The sequence below is a fragment of the Diabrotica undecimpunctata genome, chromosome 8 (genome assembly GCF_040954645.1).
Source record: "Diabrotica undecimpunctata isolate CICGRU chromosome 8, icDiaUnde3, whole genome shotgun sequence".
Lineage (NCBI taxonomy): Eukaryota > Metazoa > Arthropoda > Insecta > Coleoptera > Chrysomelidae > Diabrotica > Diabrotica undecimpunctata.
Window position 1 is genome coordinate 118,576,202 of NC_092810.1, and position 26,752 is coordinate 118,602,953.

The 26,752-nt window shown below is 32.5% G+C and overlaps 1 protein-coding gene across 3 annotated transcripts in view; it reads right to left on the bottom strand.

The window, feature by feature from the left end:
• Positions 1-10,467: 10,467 nt before the first annotated feature.
• The window catches only part of Scp2 (Sarcoplasmic calcium-binding protein 2), a 242,458-nt gene continuing 226,173 nt past the window's right edge, over positions 10,468-26,752 (bottom strand). For all 3 annotated transcript variants that reach the window (XM_072540841.1, XM_072540839.1, XM_072540840.1), the window contains exons 4-6: positions 23,118-23,237; positions 16,557-16,769; positions 10,468-10,887 (exon numbers count right to left, since the gene is read on the bottom strand). In XM_072540841.1, the coding sequence (XP_072396942.1) occupies positions 10,777-10,887; positions 16,557-16,769; positions 23,118-23,237 (444 nt within the window). In that variant the 3' untranslated portion in view covers positions 10,468-10,776. The remainder of the gene's footprint in view (positions 10,888-16,556; positions 16,770-23,117; positions 23,238-26,752) is intronic.

Below are 26,752 nucleotides of genomic sequence, written 5' to 3' on the forward strand. Positions count from 1 at the left end.
AAGAGCTGCAGATCCTACTAAAAAGAATTTGTGATATTGGGAAACAGTTTGGTTTAACAATAAACATAAAGAAAACAAGAACCGTGATTAACAGTAACATTCATTGGTGGAGTCGGTACTAGAAGAAAAAAAAAAGGACTTAACTATATTTCTCTCTTCTTTAAACATTTTTACATAAACTATGTAGGTGGTCCGATAAGTACTTAGCCTAACCACCTGATGGCGCAACTATCTCAACTAAAATCTACTATCGTGTAAGACATTCCCATAGACGGCTAATTTTAGCCGAATCGGACTCATACCTGACATCGTGAGAAAGCGGGCGTGTCTGAGGATTTTAGAAAAATGGAAAAAGAGCAATCGTACAGCAAAAGAAAAAAATTAAAGAGCGCTTGGATGCTGTTTACGGCGACTCTTCACCTTCGATTGTAATCCTTAAAAATTGGTCTAACGCGTTTCAACGTGTGCCTCGAAATCGGCTACCACGAAGAATAAAGTGATAAAAATCCACGATCTCATATTGGCAGACTGCCGACTGAAGCTACGCGATATAGCTGAGACAGTTGCCATCTTAAAAGACCGAGTATCTCATATCCTGTATAAAATGTTGGCCATGAGAAAGCTGTCGGCGCGATGATTGCCGCGTTCGCTCACTCCGGACAACAAGCTTAACCGTGAGACCACTTCAGAGCAGTTTCCGTAATCCGAAGGAGTTTCTACGTCCTTTCCTAACCATTGACAAAACATAAATCTATTGCTATACACCCGGGAACAAGAAACAAAACAGTCGCGGCAACCGGCGAACGTGCTCCGAAGGAGGCAAACACTGTCCTATTGGCCGAAAAGGGATGGCCACCGTTTTTTGGGATTTACAAGAGGTGATCTACGTCAATTACCTGAAAAATGGCAAAAGGGTCAAAACGCTCTACTACGCTGCATTATTCGGCCGATTCGACTTCGAATTGAATAAAAAACCACCCCATTTAGCGAAGAAAAAAGTGCTCTTCCATCATGACAATGGACCCGTTATACCTCCCCCGTCACCATGGAGAAATTGATCGAATTACGAACTGTTGACTCATCCACCATATTCTCTAAATTTGGCCCCGTGTGACTTCTTTTTGTTCCCAAACTTTAAAAAGGCACTTGCCGGTCAAAAATTTAAGTCCAAACAGGAGGTCATCGCCGCCACGGAATTCTACTTTGCAGACCTCGAGAAAATGTATTTTTCATCCGGGTTAAAGAAGTTGGAGCATCGCTGGGTCAAGCGTATCGAGATAAAAGTAGATTATGTTGAGAAATATATCGGCATTTTTCCAAAACTTTCTTTTTTCTTTTTTAGGCTAAGTACCTACTTATCGGACCACCCTAATACGTACGTATTTTAATATTGCTTAGTTTTAATAATATATTGATCATTTACAATCCTTTATAACATAGTTTCATTGGTTTATATTGGTTTGAATCGCGTAGTAGTTCGAACTTATTGAGATTTAATTACTTACAGCTCTTAGAACGGTTTTCGATAGCAATTTAACCGTAGTATTAAGTGGTACAGATATTATTTGTCACGGTTTTTAGATCAGCTCCAATTTCTTGCAGCTGAAACTCTTACAGAAAAATATTTTTATGACAAAATTCGTTTATTAGAAGTTTTAACAATTCTATATTGGTATATTCATATGGAACAAATGGAGCAAATGGAAGGAAATGAAACAAAACTGAAACAAATTATGAATAAATTGATCATGGTTGGGAAGTACTGGAGTAATCTGATTTAGATATAATAGCGCCTGACTGGATCGAACTGAAGAGGATAATGACAGATATCTATATAAAACCATGTCAAAAAGAACTTACAATAAATTTCAAAAAATGAAATCCATGTCAAAAATATCTTAAAAATCAGCAATCTGACCTATCTGGGTCAAAATTTAAAAACTAAATAAAGAAAACCAGACAACGGAAATAAGTAGACGAGTAAGAATGGGCCTTTGGACAGCTTCACTTAAAAAGAAAGATATATAATTTATTCCAATTATGTTAAGTGGATTAAACAATTTTATGACATCAGACCTCTATTCTTTATAATCAAGACTAACTTACCAGGCTACGTGAGTTTTGTTATTTATATTTAAGATTTATTTTTTTTACACCAAAAATTAACCATATTTTTAACAAAATGTATACGTTTGTTGGCAATTATTGATAAGAATATAACATTACCTGGTCCAACTGCTACCTCACCCAAGTTCCTTCAATACTGGACAAGGTTGAGATTTTTGGTTTTATTGGATATCTTAATAAATTTGTTTCATTCGATTCTTAGTTATCTTAATTGTCAAATCTAAATTTTACAACTTAATCTGTGGTTGAACTGTACTTTACTCAGTTTGTATACAAATAATTCATTCGTGCTCTTTTATAATAATTGACAAAAACTTAAATACTTTTAAAAACTTATTGAAAACAGAAATTGTGAATGTCTCTAACACCATCGACAATAATAACAGAAAGTTATTATTATCGATAATTCTTACTAATATACTTAAATAAAAGCAAATTATTAATTTTACCAAATACAATATAATATATATTATACAATTTTATCAATATTTATTGTTAAATAAAGTTTTTCATTTATTTAGGTAAGATATTTTTATTTGATATGAAATGTTTATGATTAAATTTAAAATTGGACAATATATTTAAATGTGCATATAAATAATACAAAATAATAACAAGCATTTATTAAAAGTGAATATTTAACGATATTTTATAATTCCGACATTACTGTAATAGTATAATATTTTAAATTAGTTAGTTTATATTATTTATTAAAATTTCGGACTGCTGGTTAGTTTGGTATAAATATAAATTACGGTAATAACTAGAGCAAACAAACTAGTGATTTAGTATTGTTATTTTTCTTTTAATTTTTTTAATGTATTGTGTTTCAAATAAAAATTTGAACAATTTGAAGAAAACATGTTTTTTTTTTTATTTAGAAAATCGCATCGACCAAATGGGCCATTAGCGAAAAATTAGTGGATTACATTAGGTACAATTACTTCATTACAATTTGGTTTATTAAATATTGTGGTACTTATTAATGTCTTTCAAGAAATTCAGAGTATTGTTAAAGTTACAGTCTGCACCTAGAGCTTCTATAAGTGTTCCTGGTATCTTGTTATTACTTTGTTGTTGATCTTTTTAATGGTCTGTTTATCACTTTTTAATTAAGTAATCATGCGTTAACCTAGTATGTCCGAGTCTGAGTCGCGTTACTATTATTTCTTGGCTTCTTGACTTAGGTAACACATTCCATGCCTCTATGCTGGGTTTCACTTGTTTTAATTTTGAATTCGACTCATTCCATTTATTTTTCCACGCACTTAAGATTGATTTTTTTATATATTCTTTTATATCCGTTGATACTGATGTGTTTACGATCTCGGAAACGTCACTTACTATCGCGTCTTTCGCACTATGGTCAGCAGTTTCGTTGCCTTTTATTCCTATATGGGATGGGATCCAGATGAAATTTATCTCATTATGATTGATATAAGCCTGAAGAAGGACCGTTTTAATTTTTTCTAAAAGCGGGTTTTTTGGATACAGTTGTTGGATGCTTTGTATGGCACTAAGTGAGTCTGTTAAGATAATATATTTGGTGTTTATTGTCAGATTGATTAGTTCTATGGCGCGATAGAGAGCATACAGTTCAGCTGTATAGATAGTACTGACATTAGATAGTTTGAATTTAAGGACCTTCTCTGGAGTTACTACAGACGCTCCCACACCTTCGGATTATTTTGAACCATCAGTGTATGCTGTATAAAATAATAACAATTTTACATGCAGGATCAGAAAAAGGTTGGGTCCCAAATGCCTCATGGCTTTCTGCAAAGAACATTAAAGACTCCTGCGTGGACTACCATGAGGATACAACGGCAGAGCTTTTTGAGCAATGGTTTAAGATCTGTCTTATACCTAACCTTCCTTAAAATAGTGTGATAGTAATGGGCAATGCAAGTTACCACAGTCGTCAATTACATAAGTCTCCAAGTGCAAATAACACGAAAATTGAAATTCAAAACTACCTGTTAGAAAACGATATATATTTTGAAGAAAGTTATTTAAAAAATGAACTGTTAGAGGTGTTAAAATCATTTTCTATTAAAAAAGTATATGTTTGTGACGCATTGACCGAGGACATGGGACATACAGTGTTACGGCTTTCACCCTACTATTGTTTATTTAATCCCATAGAGCATATGTGGCACCAACTAAAGTCAAATGTTAGGTCACAAAATGTTTCTCCGACTTTAAGTGGTAGTGTAGTCGAATTAATAAGGAAATGTGTTGATGATATCTCCCCAGAAAGTTGGAAAAATTCGGTACGCCATGTAATGAACGTAGAAAATTCATATGTTACTTTAAATCACATAATTAAACTAATTGTTATTAATCTTGAAGAGGATAGCGACAGCGAAACAGAATTAGGTTTTAGGAATTCATAAATATATTTTGGTTATTTTGGGTATTTTTTTTGTAAATATTAGCTTATATATATTTTTCTATATTTTCTTTTAATTCATCTATTTTTTGTACATTATGTATTTGTTTGTATGTATATAATGTAAATAGAACTATTATTACTGTACATTTTTAACGATATCCGATTAGGAAGAGCAAAAACTTTTGAACACGCCAGTTTTTTGTTGACAGTCCTAAGCCTGTAAAAAGTGTAAAGAAAAGTGCCTTTCTGAATTTAGATCCATATACTACAATTATTCACGTACAACAAAAAAACTACTTTCTTCATGTTAAAAATTGTTCAATTATCAAGTATATTTACTTGAACAACCTGAAAATACCATATGAAATAATTTAATAAATTTTTATAATCGTGTATTACACAGCTACCAATGAAATATATTAAATAACAAACTTTCTGAAATGCGACTCTGTGTACTTCGGTAGTTTATTGAGAGACTCTTGTTTACACAATAGGATCAACTCATGTAACCATTAAGCACTCAACCATTTTTCGTGAAACAAACTATAGCTGCGTTACGCTTAAAGCCGCGTGTAGCTAAAGGTTAAATGCAGAAGTTATAAATAATTATTAATACGATATACTTACTTTAGTAAGGTTAAAAATGTTTGTCATCACAACTACCAACGATTTTAAAAATATTTTAAAAATGTTTTAAAAATGTTTTCTGCATATTAAGGCAGTTTTATTTAACTTGCTTATTGAAACAACTTTCCAGCAGTCAAAAAAATTAAAGTAAATTATATTTTTATTTGCCTTAAGATAACCAATTACCTGCTTTAATATGTACAGCATTTTGTGGTCAAAAATAAATATAGTCTGTCATTTTGTCATAACATTACCTATAGAGTCTGCTGATATTTATTTCTTTATTTGCGTCTTTAGAGATTTGAAGAAGTCTTTGAGTAGTTAAGTGAAGAGAATTATTATTGTCAAAGACAAGGGACCTTTCCACTAACGTCTTTTTAATTTCAATGAATTGTGTATAGCCAAATATAATAACATAGTGACATCCTTATACATGTCTCGAATATACTGATAGTCTGTTAGGCTTCTCGTTACCACGTTCGTTTAATAATTCCTAAGCTTAGGTGTATCATATTCATATTTTATATACTGGCAATCGTCTTGTAAATCCCCTGGCGATGACAGAGTATTGATCAGAGCGATCAAACTAGGTGGACATAAAATTATCCAGGCTTTAGCCAAGCCTTTCACCGAATGTATCTGCCAAGAAAAAAGTCCTTCTCTCTGAAACAATGCTGTCATTGTTTTATTACATACGCAAGGAGACATAACAAATCTAAAAAGCTACCGTCCTATCAGTTTTCTCTAACACATATATAAACTAGTCCCAAAAATTATCAAGCTAAATTAGACTTCTATTAGCCTAGAGAACAAGCTGGATTTAGGTCGGGATACAGCACTAACGACCACTTACTAGTGATAAAGAACATCATAGAGAAATCTGCGAAATACAATAAACCATTGACACTGATATTTGTCAACTTCGAGAAAGCATTTGATACCATAAGCCATCAGAAAATGTTAAAAGCATTGACAGAATGACAAATAGACCATCGCTACACTATCATTATCAAATATATCTACCAAAATGCCACAGCTAGCGTAAGACTATCTGAACAAGAAACATATAAATTCTGCGAGGAGTACTGCAAGGAGACACCGTCTCTCCAAAGCTATTCACGACGCTTTTAGAACATACTTGTAAGAAGGCATATTATCTCAACGAGCATGGTATCAACATAAATGGAGAGAAGCTCAGTCATTTGAGATTTGAAGATGAGATCGTCCTTATAGCCGAACGTATACATCAACTACCTCGTATAAGTAATAAGGACATGAAATTGGGTTGGGCAGAAATAACCAGACACGTGAGCTCTCCCGTCGCATAGGATTAGCCTTTTTAGGCTGTAAATAATTAGACTATGAATTTAAATCGGATCTACCCATATGCCTAAAAAGGAAAATCTTTGACCAATGTGTGTTACTTTTACTAACTTGTGAAACGGAAACATTAACACTCACAAAAGGTAGTGAATAAGATTTGCTTGACTGAGAGGGCTATGGAACGTCAGATGTTGGGTGTCTCTTTAAGGGACCTAATCCCAAACTAAGAAATACGTCGTAGAACAAAAACATCAGACGCTGTCAAAAAAATTGCGTGGCTAAACGCGGAATTGGGCAGGACAAGAAGCAATACGGAGCAGAGGACGCCCACCAACTAGATGGACTGACGACCTAAAGCAAGTTAGCAATAACTGAATGCAAGCCGTACAAGACAGAGACAGATGAAAAGAGTTAAGGGAGACCTATGTCCAGCAATGGACGCATACAGGTTGATGATGATCGATTGTAGCATTGTATAAATTCTGCTTGATCCTGGTCTTTGGAAAGTGTGTAAATGTTAATAGTTCTTTCAGTCCTTCGTATTTCTTTTTTACAGATAAAAAAATTTCATCTTTTTCCAACTTAAACCTTAGGTCGGGGCTCTAAGTCTGTAAGACCTTATGTGCAATAAAACGGTTGATATTTCTTGTAGAAATTTTATTTAAACTGTGGGCTCCCACTACCTTCTTAAAACCAATTCTAATATTAGTAGTACATACGACGAAGCAAAACCTTGATCGACTCAATAGTTATTAAGAAGTCTGTTGTTTTCGGCGCCCCGAATTTGTGATATAATAAAGTTATTTACGTTTTAGGAAGGTAATTGATGTAAGTGCAATTCTCCAGTGCAAAATAACTTACATATAACAAATAATTAATATTAGTTCTCATTCTCTTTACTCGATTTTTGGTTCGACAAATGAATTTGACTCATAAATTATTTTTCATTATTAGAAATGACCATAGTAGAAGAAATAGTACTAAATGCATAGTCATTATAATTCTTGTACAGTAGATTCGCGATTATCCGAGTCTAGGTTATCCGAGCCCCTCGGTTAACTGAGGCAAAATCAAGCAAGCAATTTGATTAAACCCAGCCTATGAGAAATGTTCACCCCTAAGAATTACGTTCGGGTGTAACAATTCATACTTTTCAACAACGTAAGCTTGAGTACCTCGGCCACGTGATGCAAAACGAAGAAAAATATCGAATTCTTCAACTTGTTATGCAGGGTAAAGTATTTGGCAGAAGAGGACCGGGACGCCGTCGTATCTCGTGGTTGAAAAATCTCCGACAATGGTTTGGGATGACCTCAGCGGAGCTGTTTCGCAGAGCAGTCAACAAAACCATGATAGCCTTGATGATCGCTAACATCCGGACCGGATAAGGTACTAAAGAAGAAGAAGTAACAATTCATTGGAGCAAGGTGAGTTAACTCGTGTAAATACAGGAGTCACCCCACCGCGCTCCAATGCTCTAGACCATCCCTTTCCCCCCTATAGCACTCTGATGCGCGATAGGGGCACAACTATCAGCCAAATGCTCTTCATGTGGAGGTCCTGGGTAATAGAACCCCAACATGGTTTCCTAACCGATTGCAAAAACTCAGGACAGCGCATTGTCGCTATGATCCTGTTATCTTAACCGAGGCAAAATTTAACCTCGGTTTTACTTTTATAGTCGTACTTGTTGAATCACAATATCGAGTAATAAAAAAAGGGTCGATGGTCACAAGTTATATCGGCAGCTGTTATATGGGCAATCTATTGCAAATTGTGGATTATTGATACGAAGGGAATTGTGTGTAAGGTATGCTTTAAGTCAAGCTGTCAAGATGTCAACTGTCAAGATGTCGAGTCGGTATTCTCAGAAATTGGTCACCGCCTTCTTTGCAGAAATTTCTGTGTCGTGTTTAGTCTACAACTTCCTGTTCATTTCTAGGTTAATTAGTGTGAATTGAACTACCGATTTGTTTGCTGTCGCTCAGATCGTCAAATTAAGTTACTGCACGGTAATTTTTTTTCTTTTATGTACTATTTTGTGTATTTATTTGAGTTTATTAGTTTCGGTTTTATAATTAATTTTTCATTTAAAAGGTTGATTTTTGTGAGTGTAAGAGAGTATCTTTCTGTGCAATATGAGTGGAAAGAGGAAGAGAGTAGTTGTATCTTTGGAAACAAAAGTGAATGCAATTAACAGGTTGGAACAGGACGAATCAATAAAGAAGGTTGCTTCAGATTTAGGTGTCGGAGAAGTAACTGTTGGAGACTGGAAGCGTAAGCGGAATGAAATCGAACAGTGGGTCAACCTAAGTATGAGTGGTGGTAGTGGATTGGCCCGAAAGACTATGAAGAAAGGGGACCATGCACAAACTTCTGAGGCGCTGTTCTTGTGGTTTACACAAATAAGAGGATTACGCAGCCCGATAAGTGGTCCAATACTTTACTATTAGCAAAAACTATTGAATTCCAGAAGAAGATTATGGATGAAGGAGAAAAAGTTTGTGCTATTGAAGTATGGATTGACTTATGGAAAAAGAAATGTGGCATCCGACAATTAAATATTTGCGGCAAAAAACTTTCTGCTGACTTAACTGAAATTGGAACATTTTAAACATTTTATTTAAAATTACAAGATATTATCCTTAAAGATGGACTAACTTCGGACCTAATATTTAACTGTGATGAGACAGGCCTTAACTTTAAAATGCTTCTATTGAAAACACTAGCTGCTAAAAATGAAGGAACTGCACCAGGTTACAAAAAAAAGCAAAGGGAGAGTCACAATCATTATTTGCAACAATGCTTCTGGTTCAGTAAAATTAAAACCTCTTTTAATTGGAAAATCCAGAAATCCAAGGGCATTCAAAAATGTCCAAATAAATTGCTTACCTACAATATATAGCAACCAACGCAATGCATGGATGAACTGTAACACTTTTAAGGACTGGTTTTTGAATGACTTCATGCCAGTCATTGATGCCTACCTAATAAACAAAAATCTGTTCCGGAAAGCTTTGTTGTTGTTGGAACAACGCACGATCCCACCCAGATAAGAGTAAATTGATTAGTGGTGAAATCATACGAGCTGTATTCCTTTCACCCAATGTGACGTCTCTCCTCCAAACCCTAGACCAAGGCGTTGTAGAAGCATTGAAAAGGAATTATCGGCGGAAGCTTCTTCAGGTACTGCTAACTAAGCTGGATGAAGGGCTGACTGTAATTAAGGCATTGAAGAAGATCACGGCTAAACATATTTGCTATTGGATTGCATCTGCTTGGGACGACGTAAAAGTGTCCACTATTCAGAAGTCGCGGAAAAATTACTTAAGATAGACAACAAAACACAAGACTATTAAAATGAAACTGATGACTGTGAAGTTGATTCTATAGCCAACCTAGCCAATCAATTACCAGTAGAACAAACAATCGGAAACCAAGCTATCATCGATTGTAGTCACCCATGAAGAAGAAGAAGATACAGATGAGATAACTTAAAAGATTTCTCATTCCGATGGATTGAAGTCCCTTGAAGCAGCTCTCGCATACATCTAGCAACAAGAAGAGTACTTTTTTAAACAATAACATTTATAAGGTAATTTTTTTATCTTTTATACTACTTTTATATTAGTTTTTAGTTATTAAAGTACTTTTCTATCAGTATAACCAATCTCAGTTTTAACCGAGTTTTTCGGTATCCGAGGTAGTCACGGTCCCAATTACCTCGTATAATCGCAAGTTTACTGTGTTCTTCATGACAAAAAAGTCATAACTTTCGTAGTCGAATTTGAATGTGTTTTGTTGAAGTGTTTGTTTTCTAATAGACTATTTTACAAACATTTGAATAGTGGTACAACACGCAAAAGTATAGTATATTGTCATTGTCAAAGCTTTTTGCGGAATACGTTGTAAGCATAATTAAAATTAGGTAATAGTTATCTAGAAGGTCAAAATTCTGCATTTTATTACGAGGTCGAAGCAAAAATATCAAACTCTTGAAACACAACATCTCTAGTTTATTTAGTATAGTTCGGGTAACTCTATTTATTTTAATTTTAAATTGTAACAAACCCTATATTTTATAGCTTTTTATATTGTAGGCTAAATATATCTCGGTACAATTTGTCTATTTCTATCAATATTACAAATAACCAACTAAGTATAGCTTCCTCAAGCATTGTTTTGTATAATTTTTTTTTAAGAATGTAATATGAAGTAGGTTATCAATATTAGTAGTAGGAATATGGAACAAAATACAAAAGATGCTAAGTATTAATATTGATATTAGAAGTGTTTAGTCTAGATTAAAAATTTGTTTTCCCAAAAATGAAGTTGCCAGGATCGGATGGATTTTCTGAAGTAAAGAATTGTTTCCATAGTACTTCGAACTGCTCGTAGCTCACACTGTGCTGACCCTAAAATTAAAAAAAAACTTAGTAAATATTTGCGTAATATGAGCACGATATTAACGATATAATTTACTATTGACCCTTAACATGTTAAGAGCTCTATAGTAGCTATACACCCGATATAACCGTCTAGATCAGATGAATATCACAGCGGATATAAAGGCTGATGGGAAGAATAGTCTAAATGGCGATTTCGGTGGAAGTGCTAGCGAGGTTTTGAGGCATAGTAGAATTTTGCTTTATTAAAAACTCATACAAAAGTACTATTTGTCGACGAAACTAAAATCCTTTCATATGATTAACTAATAGATTTTTTTGAAAATGCAACAGGATTCATACATCCATTTTGTATAATAAAAAAGTACACATAAGATACTCATCAATTGTTGATAATATTTTCTTATGTCCACACATACAAAAAAAAATATAAAGACTGAACTTAAGTACACGCATTATAAAAATAAAATATTGAAACAGTTAAATTTAAGTGAATAATCAATAGTTCAGGCACACATAGCAAATTAGACACATCGATAGAATGTTCTCAAGAATAATGGCTCCATTAAATACGATTATCCAATGGAAATTTAATGGATTTCATGCCCGAATTTAATTTTTTAAAACACTATCTCAAACAAATTCAGCTATTATACATGGTGCAGCAGATAAACGGCTAATTAGAAATATTTCGATAGCTAAAGGTAACTGAATTACGAAAATTAAAATGAAGGGGTTTTGAAGAGTGCCCTATTTAATAAAAATATTTTCATCTTGCTGCTTCCGGATATACCGCAAGTTGCTTATAATTTCATTTTTTAATAGGACACCCTGTATATTTTTTAATGATACTGTTTAATAGAAATATTCACATTCTGAATATTTTTTTATACTCCCCAATACATATTGTGAACCGTTTTTTAGTTGTAAGGGATTTTATTTGAAAATTACACTTTTCTACCATATACATAAAGTTCAATATCCTCTAGTGTAATTTGAATAAAAGTTTTTTATTTTATATTTATGCTGCAACCACAGGGGTTATTAGCGACCTAAAAAATATAATACAGGTAAAGTTAGAAAAAATTGCAATAATTGATACAGTCCTGAATTTTTAAGATAACTTATTGTGTTTTTTAATGTTCAGGTTTTTTCCAAAAGCTTCCTTTATATTATTTGGGATAGTCAACTTCGCACAGTCACACACATTGCCGGCACAGTCCGCGCAAAGAGGCGTTTATGTGTTAAATCACTGTGTCCCATCCGCAAACGCGCTATTCTCACTTGGTCGTGTCTAATTCGTTGTGGGTTGGAGCCACGGTTTCACTAATTGTTCGGTTTCCTTGAGTTTACCTTGATACACTTATTCCGCCATGCACTCAACACTTTATATTTTATTTCTGACTTGAAGTCACCAGAAGAAACATCATTAATAAGAATGTAGTCCTGGCTAAAGGATGCTAAGCCTGCTTCTTCATTTCCTTGTATACCTGAATGTGATGGAACAAACGTGAAGTCAACAGTGATCTTATTATTCTTTAGAGGAATTATTTACCGATGAGTCGGAATCTTCTTCCGATAATGAAGTTTTCACTGCAGAAAGTAAACCTATGTATTTGCCAAGTTTTCATATTAAGTTGGTGCTGTTGGTTTTCATTCTTTTGTCGATGTAGTATGAATGTAATTCCATTAGAAACTGCATAAATGCATGAGAGTCTCCTGAATTTTTTTACGCTGATTATGTCTTTTGATTCTTGTACATTTTCGAATAGATCCACTACTTGATCGAAGCTTAACAATTGCTTTTCCCTTTCTACATATTCTCTAACTGGTTTAAGTAATGTTTGGAGATTTTGGTATCACAGATTTGGTCTGTTAAGTTTTTGTCGATAGTTTAGGTTGTTTTCTTTAATTGAAGCTTAGGTTTTGCAAAGTTTTTTTAGGCGGGTGGCGTGATTGCATGTCCTAGGGTTCTTTTTCCGGATTCTTTGTTCGAAGTTATCTGGGGTTCGTGAGACTTAATATGTGTATTTTTACTTGGAGAAGGGTGTTGACTTGTTTCAAGTGAGGTTGATTTATGTTTTTGGGTATTAGAGGATGACTCAGACGATGTAGGTGTTGCGATTGTAGTGTTAACTAAAGAGGTTGTCAAATGTATAGATGTATTTTGTAGTAACCATTGTTGGGTTTGGTTTATTGGTATATTTAAGATTGCTACTGTTTGTAATGTGATTTGAGAAGACGTAAAAAGTGTGGACGGAGTGGTTTTTGAGATTGTGGGGTAGATTATCTTGTTGAGTATGATTTATTGATGAATTTTGTCTCATTTTTGTTTGCATTGTACTATCATTGTGAGGATGGTTAGAAGGTAAAATATTTGAACAATTAGCTGTATGGTGTCCAGTTAATTTGCATTTGAAACATGTTTTATTTTGGGCTATAAATATGTGTTTGTTCCAATTCGATGATAAAATATTCAGGTAGTAGAAAGTTGTCTGAAAAAGGTAAAACGAAAATTTGTCTTCGGAAGCTGAGAATATGACTAAATGCAGGATTGGTTGCTCCAATTCGTAGGTTTGATATGTCTGAGAGAGGATTTTAACCTAGTTGTATTAATTTAAGTTAGAAGGTATGCTTGGACATGCATTGGACAGAACTAAGCGAACTGATGAAGTTATTAATCTTCTCGCTTCTAGTATATTTCTATTTACTATTATCTCCTTTGATATACGGGATGCGAAAATTATATTTTTGGGTTCTATATGCTGACTCAATTCTTCAAGATAGTCATTAATTGTACAATTCTCTAGAGTGTTAAATAGAATAGCTTGATGTCTGTTTGGGATTAATATACTACGTGATTGACTAACTGCTTTTGAGGATGATGCATTTTGTGGTAGCTGACTGCAAGATGACATCTTTTAAATGGATTTAAAATCCGACTAAAACCTGTGCTGCTTTACAGCTTTCGCTGTGATACCAGTTCATGGAAATTGGATACTTATAACTAATTGCAGTGATTTACTTAAATATCTAAATCCAAATATATGAAAAAAGTATATTTTATCTACTCGCGATTCCAATATTCAGTATATAAATCACTTTCACTTAGTTGTTTACTTAATTACTTTTAAATTTACTTCAACAATTACTATTTAACTAGCACGATAAATGTGCCTAAAACACGTCTTTCTCGCTTGCTGGTTAAACATCGAATCCCTAAATAAAAGTTTAATTTCACTATAATCTTATTAACTACATACACCATTATCGTTTAAATTGTAAAGTTGTCTTTTTCATTATACAGAATGCTGTTAAAATTAGCATAAAACCAGCAACCTAAATTTTCGCCCAATTCCTTTTTTTTCAAATGGTACCTTGTATTGTAGCATTTGAAATTTATATCGTTACAGTATGTGATTCATTATTTTGGAAAAATATGTTTTTCACTATCAATCTGTATTAGTATTTCCTATACCTATCTCTTGCAGGTTTCAAATAAATTAACTCTATACATTTTTGTCACAAAAAACTTAATTATCAAATAGCCTATGGAATATTTTGACAAAAATACCAGTTATTTCTAATGTTTAACAGTAACCATGTTGTATGCTATTAGGTGACAGTTATAATATTAATTTGCCTCATTTTCTTGACTATGTAATAATTACTTATTTAGGATACACAAATGATGATTTTTTAACTTTATTTATAATTTACAGTAAGTGTAACAGTATAGTATCCAGAACTTTTTGCTGAAAGATGTACTAAGAATCCTCGACCTCCTAATAAAACTGTAAACATTTGTTAAACAACTGTTTCCAGTAAGAAACTCGATAATAAAGACTTACAAATAGATATCCCTGGATATTTTGCAGCTAATCCAAATTTATCCTTACGGTAATGTGAGCAATTGTTACAGGTATCGACTCAAACAATTCACAGAATTTTAAAAAACATCATTAGATCCTTTATTCGAATACACTAGCTCAACATCTTCATCCTGGAGATTATTTAAGGCGTGTATAATATTGTGAATAGATTTTAATGAAATGCCAAGATCAAGATATTACAAAAAAAATATTTGATGTGATAAATCGAAGTTTACAAAAAATGCTATGTTTAACTGTCTTAACAGTCACAGTGATGAAAATCCTTAGCTCAAGTGGGATAAAAAAATTTTTTCGTTCAATGTTTTTTGTGCTGTGAAAATTAATATGTTATAGTATAATAATATATAATATATAATAATAGTTTGTGGCGAAAACTTAAACGGAGAGCGTTACTGCAACATTTTACGGCAAGTAATTGTACCAGCACTACATGCTTTACATAAAAATAAGGCAACATAGCTTGATTTCAACAAGATGGAGCGCCAGCTTACAATATTTGAAGAATCGGCATATTGATTGATAAAATATTTAGCGATAGACGGATAGCTAATAAAGATCCGTTTCTCTAGTCACCAAGATCCCGTTGTCATTCTTAGATTACTATATTTGGGGATATGTTAAAATTGAGGTATTCTCTGAACCTGTCACTACTAAGGAAGCTATATTAAATAAAGTCTTTCAAGTTCTTAACGCAATAGATCGAGAATCAATATCAAGAGCTACTAATGAAAATCTGATTACAAGAGTTCATAAATGATTGGATGCTGATGAATTACATTTTGGACATTTATTACATTAACTAGCGGACCAACTCGACATCGAGTTTTTTAAATTAAATTTTTATTTTGCGAGAAAAATTAAGAGATCAATACAAACAATATAAGCAAGAATATACATAACATTCATCAATAATAATGCAAGTAAAAAAAAAGTGATTATGAAAGTCGACCTCAAAACCGGAATGCAATTTTTAGTTCATCAAATGTCGACATGGATATCATTTAGCAGTTAATTTTACATGCTGATCACGAATCCGGTGTCAGATTTGCTCTATCTTGACGTTTTATGCGCGTTTCGGGTCACTTCCGGTGTCGGATCGCCACCGGAAGTACATATTTAGATTCGTCTCGACGAGACCTTTCGATGCATATATACATTGTGGGGTCTAAAACTTAAAGTAAATTTTAACTTCCGGTCATCTCAAAACCGGAAGTGAATTTTTGTACCAAAAGTATATCTTGACAATCTCATACGTAATACTAATAATATTCCGAAAAAATATTTTAATTATCTAATATGGTTTTTGAGTAAAGTGGTGGACAAGAAAAGGGCTTAGCGTTTTAGTATATAAGATAAGCTAGTGCCTATTTTCTGTAATAGCATCTTTTTGATTGTTCTGTTTAACTACAATATGAAAGTTGTAAATTTACACAACATATTATGTAGTCTACGACAAAATTTTTTTTTGTGACAAAAATGTATAACGCTAATTTATTTGAAAACTGCAAGAGATAGATTTAGATAGAAATTAAATTTTTTTTTTGCATTTCGAGTATATCAAAATAAATTAATTAATTTAAATAAATACATAAATTAATTAAATATTTAAATATTTTAATTAAATATAATTTCCAAAAACGGCAGATACGGTTGATGAATTGTTTAGAAGTGTGTTAAAATTTAAAACCAGTTTTTTCCAACAAATCTATAAGCTCATATATTAATTAAAACGTATTTTAATTTAAATTATGTGTACGTTATCTGAAACTAATTAAACGTTTATACCTGTGCCATTTTTTGAAACGCTAGTTTACACTCTGCCGGATCCAATCCATAACACGAACAAACTCCGGTAAACTCATCTACATCTATAGCCCCGTCGCCGCTGGAATCCTCCATTTCAAACATAAAACGCATGTACTGAGTTTGCCATTCTAATGCGTTTTCTGGTGTTTTAGAAAATTCGTCCCACATGGTGGCCCATTCTTCTACGCTCACCTAGAAATAAAATAAACGAATTTATACAGGGTGTTTCAAAAAAAGGTAACCCTGTCTCTAGGGTGGGTAAAAAACTGAAAAATAATTGGAGTTTGCTTAGTAAAAAATTTTTGTAACGCCATCCGTTTTCAAGATACAGGGCGTTGAAGAAAAAAAAAATTACGCAATTTTTACGATTTTGCCGAAACTACTGGCAACATTGTAATGAAATTTAATACGAATATGTTTTGGAAGCTGATACATCCCATGAATTTGTTTTTGTATCTGATTCTCATAGAGGGCCCTAGTTACACGGATCGTACTAAGTATTAGTCAATATAACTTTTTTAAGAGTATAATTATTAATTAAAATTTCAAGTAAACTTAAACATCATTCAATTTTACACGAAAAAGGTACTCTTGGTCAAACTTGATACTGTGTACCGTTTTCGAAATATTTTGATTTGAAAATTATGAAGTAATAATTGATGCTGGTATAAAATAGTTCGTAATTAAACAAAACTCAGAAAAAGAAAATTAAATTAATGACTAAGGCCGTAAAATAAAATTCAATTACAGTAAGTGTTCAAAATGCCCTCCTTTTTTTGCAAATACACAAGTCTAAAGATTCCATTAACCTTCTAAACGGTAGGGGATCAGCTATGATGTCATTAAATTGACGTTGAATTCTTTCTTCCAATTCTTGGCGTAAATTTACCTCTATAGCATAGACTTTTTTCTTAATATACGACCAAACTGCGTAGTCTAAAGGGTTAAAATCTCATGACCGAGGAGGCCAATGAATCGGAGCTTCTGCACCTCTACCAATCCATCGATTTGGAAAATGATTACTCAACCAATTACGACACCTTCTATCAAAGTGTGGTGGAGATCTATCGTGCATAAAAACTAAAGATCTTCGCTCGTTTAGCGTTAAATCTTTTAATATCTCGAATAAGGAATTGTTTAAAAAATCAAGATACATATCACCATTTAAATTTCCAGGTAGAATATGATAACCTATTAATTTGTTACCTAAAGTAGCTGCTCAAACATTAACTTTAAATGAGCAAAACATTACGGCAGTTAAACATATCTTGTCGCGTAACGGTGGCCTCGTCCGTCAAAAGAATGCATTTTAAAAATTTTGGAATTGTGGGCTGTCCTTTGTTGCAATGTTTCACAAAAATCCACCCTAACCGATAGATCATCTGGCAAGAGCTCTTGGATATATGGAATGATAAGGATGTAATTGCTGTTCTTTCAGTATCCGCCAAGTACTTGAAGAAGAAGTATTTGTTTGTCTTGCTATATTCCTTACGCTAACTGTTGGATCTTGATCAAGTAAATTTAAAAAGTTATTTTCTTTATTAATTGTTCTTTTCATAACGTGTCACAGCTGCACTAGAACATCCGAAACATTCGCCTAAGGTTAATAACATGTCAGTGGATTCAACATTTGAGTACATTTTGATTTTATTTTACAAATAACAAGGTTTCAAAACTCTAATTATTGTTGATTTATCGTCATATCAATCAATAAATGTCAGATTTCCATGGCACACTTGGAGAAAATAGAGGTATACCTATTAGAACTTTATCATTACTACCCGCATCAATTATTACTTCATAATTTTTAAATAAAAATATTCCGAAAACGGTACACAGTATCGAGTTTTACCAAGAGTACCTTTTTCGTGTAAAATTGAATGATGTTTAAGTTTGCTTGAAATTTTGACTAATAATTATTATACCGTTAAAAAAGTTATATTGACTAATACTTAGTCAGCTCCCTCTATGAGAATCAGATATAAAAACAAATTCATGGGATGTATCAGCTTCCAAAACATATTCGTATAAAATTTCATTACAATGTTGCCAGTAGTTTCGGCAAAATCATAAAAAATGCGTAATTTTTTTTTCTTCAACGCCCTGTATCTTGAAAACGGATGGCGTTACAAAAATTTTTTATTAAGCAAATCCCAATTATTTTTCAGTTTTTTACCTACCCTAAAGACGGGGTTACCTTTTTTTGAAACACCCTGTAGATTTGGATACGTAACTGCTATTTTTGATAAAGAAAATCATACCTGTAGTATAGTAAACTAAATTTCAAAAAATTCACAAAACAAATAAATAATAATGTTTTCAAAGTAAGTATAGTTTTGAGTTGGAAACAGCTTGTTTCAGAAAGTTCGCTGGATTAATATATTTATACATAATTTTAATCAACCTTTAACACATTCACTGTCCGTGCGAAAAATATGTGTCACACTGGGTGCAACGAGAATTTTTCTTATACTTAGTATAATATGAGTAAATTATTGTGATTTAAATTAATGTAACTCAACATTTCGGTAGAAATAAATGCAAAAAAATAAAAAATGCTCTAGGCGCGTTGTGGGCACAGGTTAAGTAAAATTCATTTACGGTGCCCATAAACGCGCTAGACGCATTCTTGGTAATATTGTAAGAAAATTGGTGTTTATTTATTATATAAAACAGTAAAATATAAATTTACATAAAAGCAAAAACTAATAAAAGTTCAGAACAAAATAATTTGACCATAAAATAAACAATAAAATACATTATTTGTTTGCATGGTATATTCTAAAGCATGGTGTGAGACAAAGTCTAGGGCCATCTGGGTACTGAGGGCAGTAGTAAACGAAATTCTTTCGTTTTTTGCCGCCACTCCAGCAAATAGTGCATCTTCTTCTTTTAGCCTTTCCGTTATCTCCTTTTGGGCAGTACTCTGGAATGCGTTTTTCCGATTACATCTATTCTGAATTCATAGAAAATGTTACGACTTCCGTTACCCATCTTGTTCAAATGATATGAATTTAGTAAACATATCTGAAATAAATGGATAACTACTTTTTTATACCAGATAAGACTCTTGTGTTTAAATGGGTAATATGATAACATTTGGTCACAATGATTAACCCCTACCATAAATTTGTTGTATTTATTTATGAGCTTTTGCTTGATCACCTTCTGGGCACGTTGTGTAGTAGCTTTTTCCATATTTCCATTAAATTTACTGGAAATTGCTAAAATTTCTTTACGATCCTTCCATTTGATTACACAAATTCCCTTCGTAGTGAACTACATTACCACTGACTTTTAAGTTTTTAGACAAAACTTTAGGAGTATTCCCTTTTTTATTTGCTCTCAGAGTTCCTGTGATATATGTTCTACTTTGTAACAAATCTTTGGTTAATTTTAAAATATTGTAAAAATTGTCCATAAATATGGAATGTACAACTCCTAGTTTTTCTCCCAGAAGATATTTTACTACTTTTTTCGCATTTTAAGAGCCAGATAACCAAAGATCTGCAGATCCTGAAAAAAAAAGTAGTTTGAGAATTAGTGAGAATCAGTGATGATGAATGTTGAAGCAGCATTTGTAACAATTTGGATAGAAAGGGAAGAAGTTGTAGTTACAGATGTAGTTAGCGGTAGTTCTGGTTCTATCTTCTCATCCGAATCGCTGGCACTGCTAGGAATAAATTCGGAATCGTCATCACTATAATTTGCATACGGATCTTCATCTAAATCTTCAAGCAGTGCAATACGTTCATCATGTGTTAACTTTCTTTTATTGTCATATTTACACCTTTTCTTTGGGGATTCATTTTCCCTTGAAAGCTTTGATTCGTGGCAATCTGTAACAAAACAAAAAGATATAATATTGTTTGAATATGTGCGCACCACGTGCCAGGCACCGCGCCTGGTGTGGTCAACGCGTAAGTGGTTTATACATAAATAAAAAATTATATAAATAAATATAGATATTTATAGTTGAAAGAACAAGCATATTTCTATATTGATGTTAATTCTAGACATATATATAAACTGAGTTACCAAATAATAATACTTACGTTTTAAAACAACCAACACAAATATTTATGTAACTAAACACGTGCACACGAGAACTCCGAACCAACTACTCTGTACGGTTACTAAATCAGTACTGCATAGGCAACGGATTACTCGTTCAAATCAAGCGATTTTACTTCTTTCAATACAACGTTAAATTCAAACGACGATGAAACGCACCTAGAGCGGTTGAGGTACCTGACGACAGTAACGGTAACCGCGTGAGGTGCGTTGTGGGCAGTGAATGTGTTAAGCACTGAGTAACAACGTCTACCTGTCGTACTACAGCCTATTGGTATATTGTACAATGTAGTTGTAATTTCTGTGTATAAATAATAAAGCCAAAACATTGCTTATTTATCTGAATAAACACGATACCTTGAGTTAGTACAGATCTGACAAATAAGATACTTGTTCAATAAAAATTTTTATCCTTAAACAATTTTTAATTGAAGGTGATTACTCGTGAATCGCACCAATTTATATTGTTACGGGGGCAAATTTTTATGAGACTATCTTACTTTTTTACATATTTACATGGGCGAAGGATACACAATAAAAATGACCCCGGTAAGAATTTACTGCTAACATTTTACATGGTTGCCGCTACCGTTTAGTTCAATTTTTAGATTAGTCACCTTTAATTGAAAATTGTCCGACTATCGATAGAAATTTGTGGAAGCTACCGAACGATTAAAAAGGCCAATCTTACAGAATCCACCAATTAGAAATACTAATGGTAGCTGGACAAGAAGCAATATACAAAAGGCCAACAGGTTTGCTGACCTTCTAGAAAATACTTTTCAACCAAATAAAGAACAAGAACTAATTAACTGGGAGTGCCTGATCAAGATGAAATGAAGATTAGCCCTGTAACTCCAAAAGAAGTATATTTAGAAATAAAAGAAAATCCAAACAAAGCTCCTGGATTTGATCTAATTACTGGGGAAGTGTTGAAGCAACTTTCAAGGAAAGCTATAATAAAATTTTAAAAACACCTTTTATAAACGCTTCCTTTGGGCTGAGGTACGTACCAAAGATATGGAAGGTGGCAGAAATTATAATGACACTACTGTCATGTATAAATTATACGAAAAATTACTTTTGAAGAGACTAAAACCGATTATAGAGGAAAAAATCTAATTCCTAATTATCAGTTTGGGTTTAGAGCAAGCCACTCACTGATAGATCAGAAGCATAGAATAACAGATATAGTAGAAAAAGCTCTAGAAGAAGAAAAAGTCCGTTCCGCAATGTTCTTCGATGGCTTTTGACAAAGTGTGGCATGACGGATTATATCATAAAATAAGATGCTACTTACCAAAACAATATTCTAAACTACTAGAATCATATATATCAGACAGATACTTTCGAGTTAAATATAAGGAAGTATATTCAGAATTAAGAGAAGTTAAAGCTGAAGTTCCACAAGGAAGTGTCCTGGGGCCAGTGCTATACCTGCTCTATACCAGAGATTTCCATCATTAGAACCTAACACAATTGCGACATTTGCAGGCGGTACATGCATTCTAGCAGTCGGACAAAACCACGAGGATGCAGCAACCATGCTACAGAACTCTGTTGAACAAATTAACATCTGGACCAGGCGATGGCGTATCAAACTAAACGAAACAAAATCTGTTCATGTCAATTTTATTAACAAAAGAGAACAATATATCCCAGTTAGTATAAATAGAAACCAAATACCTTATGCAAATACGGTAAAATATTTGGGTGTGACATAAGATTTCACGCTACATTGCAAAGCACATATGAAGAAAAAAAAAAGAGGAATTAGAAATTAAGTTCAAAAAGGTGTACTGGCTGATGAGAAAAAAATCTACTCTGTCTACTATCCACTACTTATAGCAAATTATTATTATTACAAGCAAGTCCTTAAACCGATATGCACATATGGAATATAGCTATGGGGCAGTACAAAAGAAAGTAACATCCAAATTATACAACGATATCAGAATAAATTATTAAGGAACATCTTTAACGCTCCATGGTACTTCAGAAACTGTGATCTTTATCGATACCTTTAGATGGATACGGTTATCCAGACAATAAGTAAGTTTGCCGAGAGTCATGAACAAAGGCTCTTCAACCACGTGAATGTCGAGGCCATCAAACTCCTAGACAACGCCAACCAGATAAGAATACTTAAGAGAACGAAGCCGTTTGAGTTAGTGCTATAAGTGAGTAAAAGTGAAAAAGCAGAGCAAAGTGCGGTTAAAGTGTACACGTTAGCTAGTAGTACTATAATGTATTAGAGCCTAAGGAATATTGCTGAATGTAACCTTAGATAAGTTTTTTGTAATATTTTGTATAAAGAACTAACTTGCTTATTGATCATAGTGAATGATCAGATAGCAATAATCATAAGATTCCTGTTGTATATATTAATTGAGTAGATGATAAATTACACTTAATATATACTAAAAATTAAACAATGAAGAAAGAATAAATTACTGGAGCACATACCTGCCCATCTTTGTTTGCATCTGCCTTAAATTTGAGTCCCTCCCAAATTGTAATCATATCGTCGAAAGTTTTCTTATACTGCGGCGTACCGTTTGCCCATCCACGTAAGGAGCAAATTTTCTAAAACATAAAAATGTAATAAATACTTTTATACACTTTATTTCTGTTTTTAAGTACTCAATTTATAATACCTCAAAAATATGTCGCGGTATTATGTCACCGTAATACGAATTTATAATTAAAAAATAATGCATTGCTACTTAAAAAATTAAATTTAGCATTTAAACCAAAAAGATTTAGTGTCTGCATTCATATAAAACCTAACAAACAATAACAATTGCTACAAAAACTGTGATCAAAAGTAAGCTAACAGACCTCAGCTTAACCCTTTCACAGGCAGTGGGAAGTATAATTCCCACTATTAAAATATCACGTCTACAGGTAGTGTACATCGATTTTCCCACCATTTGATGTTGCTGCCACCTAGTAGTGATATCAGTAAATCAATAAAAAATGACTTCTTCTTCTTCTTCCTTTATTGGATAATATCCCAGGGGATAATTTGCCCAGCTAATTTAGGGGAGATATTCTATAAAAAATTACTACAAAGCTGTGGTACAGATATTTACATTATCATTCATACTTATGTTTGAATATAATACGTTGTTTTGACATTTTTTTTTTTGTAAAGTTGTGTTCTAGTTTGGAATAAATTGATTTCCAATAAAGCAATTTTCTATATTTTCCCAAAGAAAATTAAATAAAGCCATTTAAAAAACGGATTATCAAATGCCAGAGATGTTTAAGTTTTGTTATAAAGAAATTAATTTATTCTTATTTTGTTTTTATTTCATTTTAATAACTTCCTATAAGCTTTCTCAATTTTATACTTCCATGTTTGGTATAGTTTACTGAATCAAATCCATATGAATCTAAATTATGTCTTAACTATACTTTTTGTTTATAATCAGCTAAGAGAAAAACTATGAAGGTTCCGAATGCCAATCATTAGACGTCCGTAAATTTTAATTAATAATATTTAGATCTGTTAAAACGATAACAAACGACAACACTGCCAGACTTTCGATAACTCTAATAAGTAAAATTTTTATACTTCTTAACGTTCAAATATCGGATTATAAACGGACCTTAGATTACATGTTTAAGGATATTTAAAAAAAAATTAGTATCTCTATTTTTAGAAAACTGAGGCTTGTATACAAAATTCAATATCGTTCTCAGCTCTTATACGTTCAGATATATCGCAAAAAGTCGTGATTAAGGTGGACGTCCAATGCTAGCATTTAGCATATGTAATGGAAGTCCGTTTGATAACCGGATATATATATATATATATATATATATATATATATATATATACAGTGTGTCCGTAAAAATTGGAATAAATTCGATATTAAGCTGATTTCAAAAAAGTATAATATTCGGGTCTAATGGATTTATAATTTGAAAGAAATGCGCTTAGAAAATAAATTAATTATTATCAATTGCAAAAAAATAGCCTACTTCTAGTTTTTGGTAAACTGTAATTATTTTTAGTAACGTTCAATAACAATTAAGTAGTACAATAATTGTATTAATTCGTGAATGTTCTGTATTATTGCTTAGAATTAATTTTAAGTAGAAATGAATTTGAGTGTAAAGCAAAGAATTGAAATACTCATGATGATTGGGTATGGAGACAAATCGCGAACTCAGATGGAAGTGTGTAATTTATTTAATGATCCAGAATATCCAGAAATACCCATTATGCAGTCAACAGTAAGTAAGATTGAAAATAAATTTCGAGAAACTGGTACGGTTGAAAATGCACGCAAATCAGGTCGTCCCTCTGTAAATTATGTTACAACATTAGATGTTCTACTTGCTTTTAAAGAAGATGCGCACACTTCTGTTCGTAAGGTTAGTAGTGATCTCGATGTTTGCAAAGCAACGGTACACAAAGTACGTAAAAGTAAGTAAAGTAAGTAAAATGCACAGTTGTACAGGAATTAAACGAGGATGATCCAGATAAAAGAATACAATTTTGGAAAATAATGATGGATAACAGCCACCGAAACCCGCTCTTGGTTCAAAATATTATTGTTTCTGATGAGGCTACATTCAAATTAAATGGCGAGGTCAACCGTTAGAATTGTATATAGGTACTGGGCAAAAAAAAACTCCAACTGGATGTGGGAACATCATACACAATAACCGCAAAAGGTAGACGTATGAGCTGGCACTATAAGAAATAAAATCATTGGACCCTACTATTTTGAAGGTAATTTAAACGGACCAGCATACCTTCAGTTTTTAAGTGGGTATCTCGTACCTACTTTAGTTAATTTATTCCCTAGTACAATTAATCTAAGAGGTTTTGATAAAAGTTTATGATTTCAACAGGATGGTACGCCTCCGCATTATGCTTTAGATGTTCGAAGGTACCTAAACGAAATTTTTCCGAACAGGTGAATTGGAAGACATTGACATATTGAATGGCCAGCAAGGTCGCCAGACCTCAATCCTTTGGATTATTTTATGTAGGGTCATTTAAAGAATGTTGTTTATAAGACGAAACCTGCAAATATTGGAGACTTAAAAACAAGAATTCGTAAAGAAATAAACAATATTTCTCAAGAAAGCATAAACAAGGTTCTACAAGAATTTGTACACTGTTTGGGTTACTGTCAAATACAATAAGGGCTACAATTCGAACATTTAAGATTAAGTCATTTATTAATTACTGGATTAGTTTTACGTTATTTATTATAATTTATTTATAATTTATTAATATTATAAATCAATAAAAATTAATTTTCTAAGCGCATATCTTTTAAATTATATTCGTTAGATCCCCAGTATTACACTTTTTTGGAATCAGCTCATTTTTATTGATCTAAAAATGTCTTAAATACAGGGTGTTACATTTAAAAAAAAAGCCGATGACGTCATCGCTGTAATGTGTATGACCTTGTATAATAAAATTTTATTGTAAAATGTAGAACAATAATTTAAAAATTGACGTGTTTTAGATTTTTTTAAAAAGGCTTTTCGTTTAGGAAATATCGAATTTATTCCATACTTTACGGACACACTGTATACAGTGTGTGAAAGCCAAATGGAATAAATTCATTATTAAGGTTACTGTACATATTTATAAAAAATCCCGAAACACGTCAAATTTAAATTATAACTTGATATTCTTTAACGTGAAAATGCAACCCCTACCTTCAACCCCCTTAGAATGACAGGTACAACCCCCAATTTTTAAAATAAGAAGTATAGGCTTGTGATATATCGTTTGAAAGGTCTTTTCATTCTTCATTTAAAAATGTTGTCGCTTTTAAGTTTATTAAGATTAATTAAGATAAAATAAATTAAAATCATGTGGTTACCGAAATTCGCTAAAATATACTCAAAACTTATTTCCCGTTTAGGTCTTGATAATGAGAAAGTGAACAAAAACCATAGCAATGTGGTTTTTAGATGGTAACCATTAAAAAACTTTAAAGAATTTCCGTGGCAACATTATTTTAACACGCATTAGTAAATTGTTTTATTTAAGTTATCAGTATTTTAATTTAAGTAAAAAGTTGGTTCAATTCAATTCTGAAAAATGGTTAGATTAACGGAAA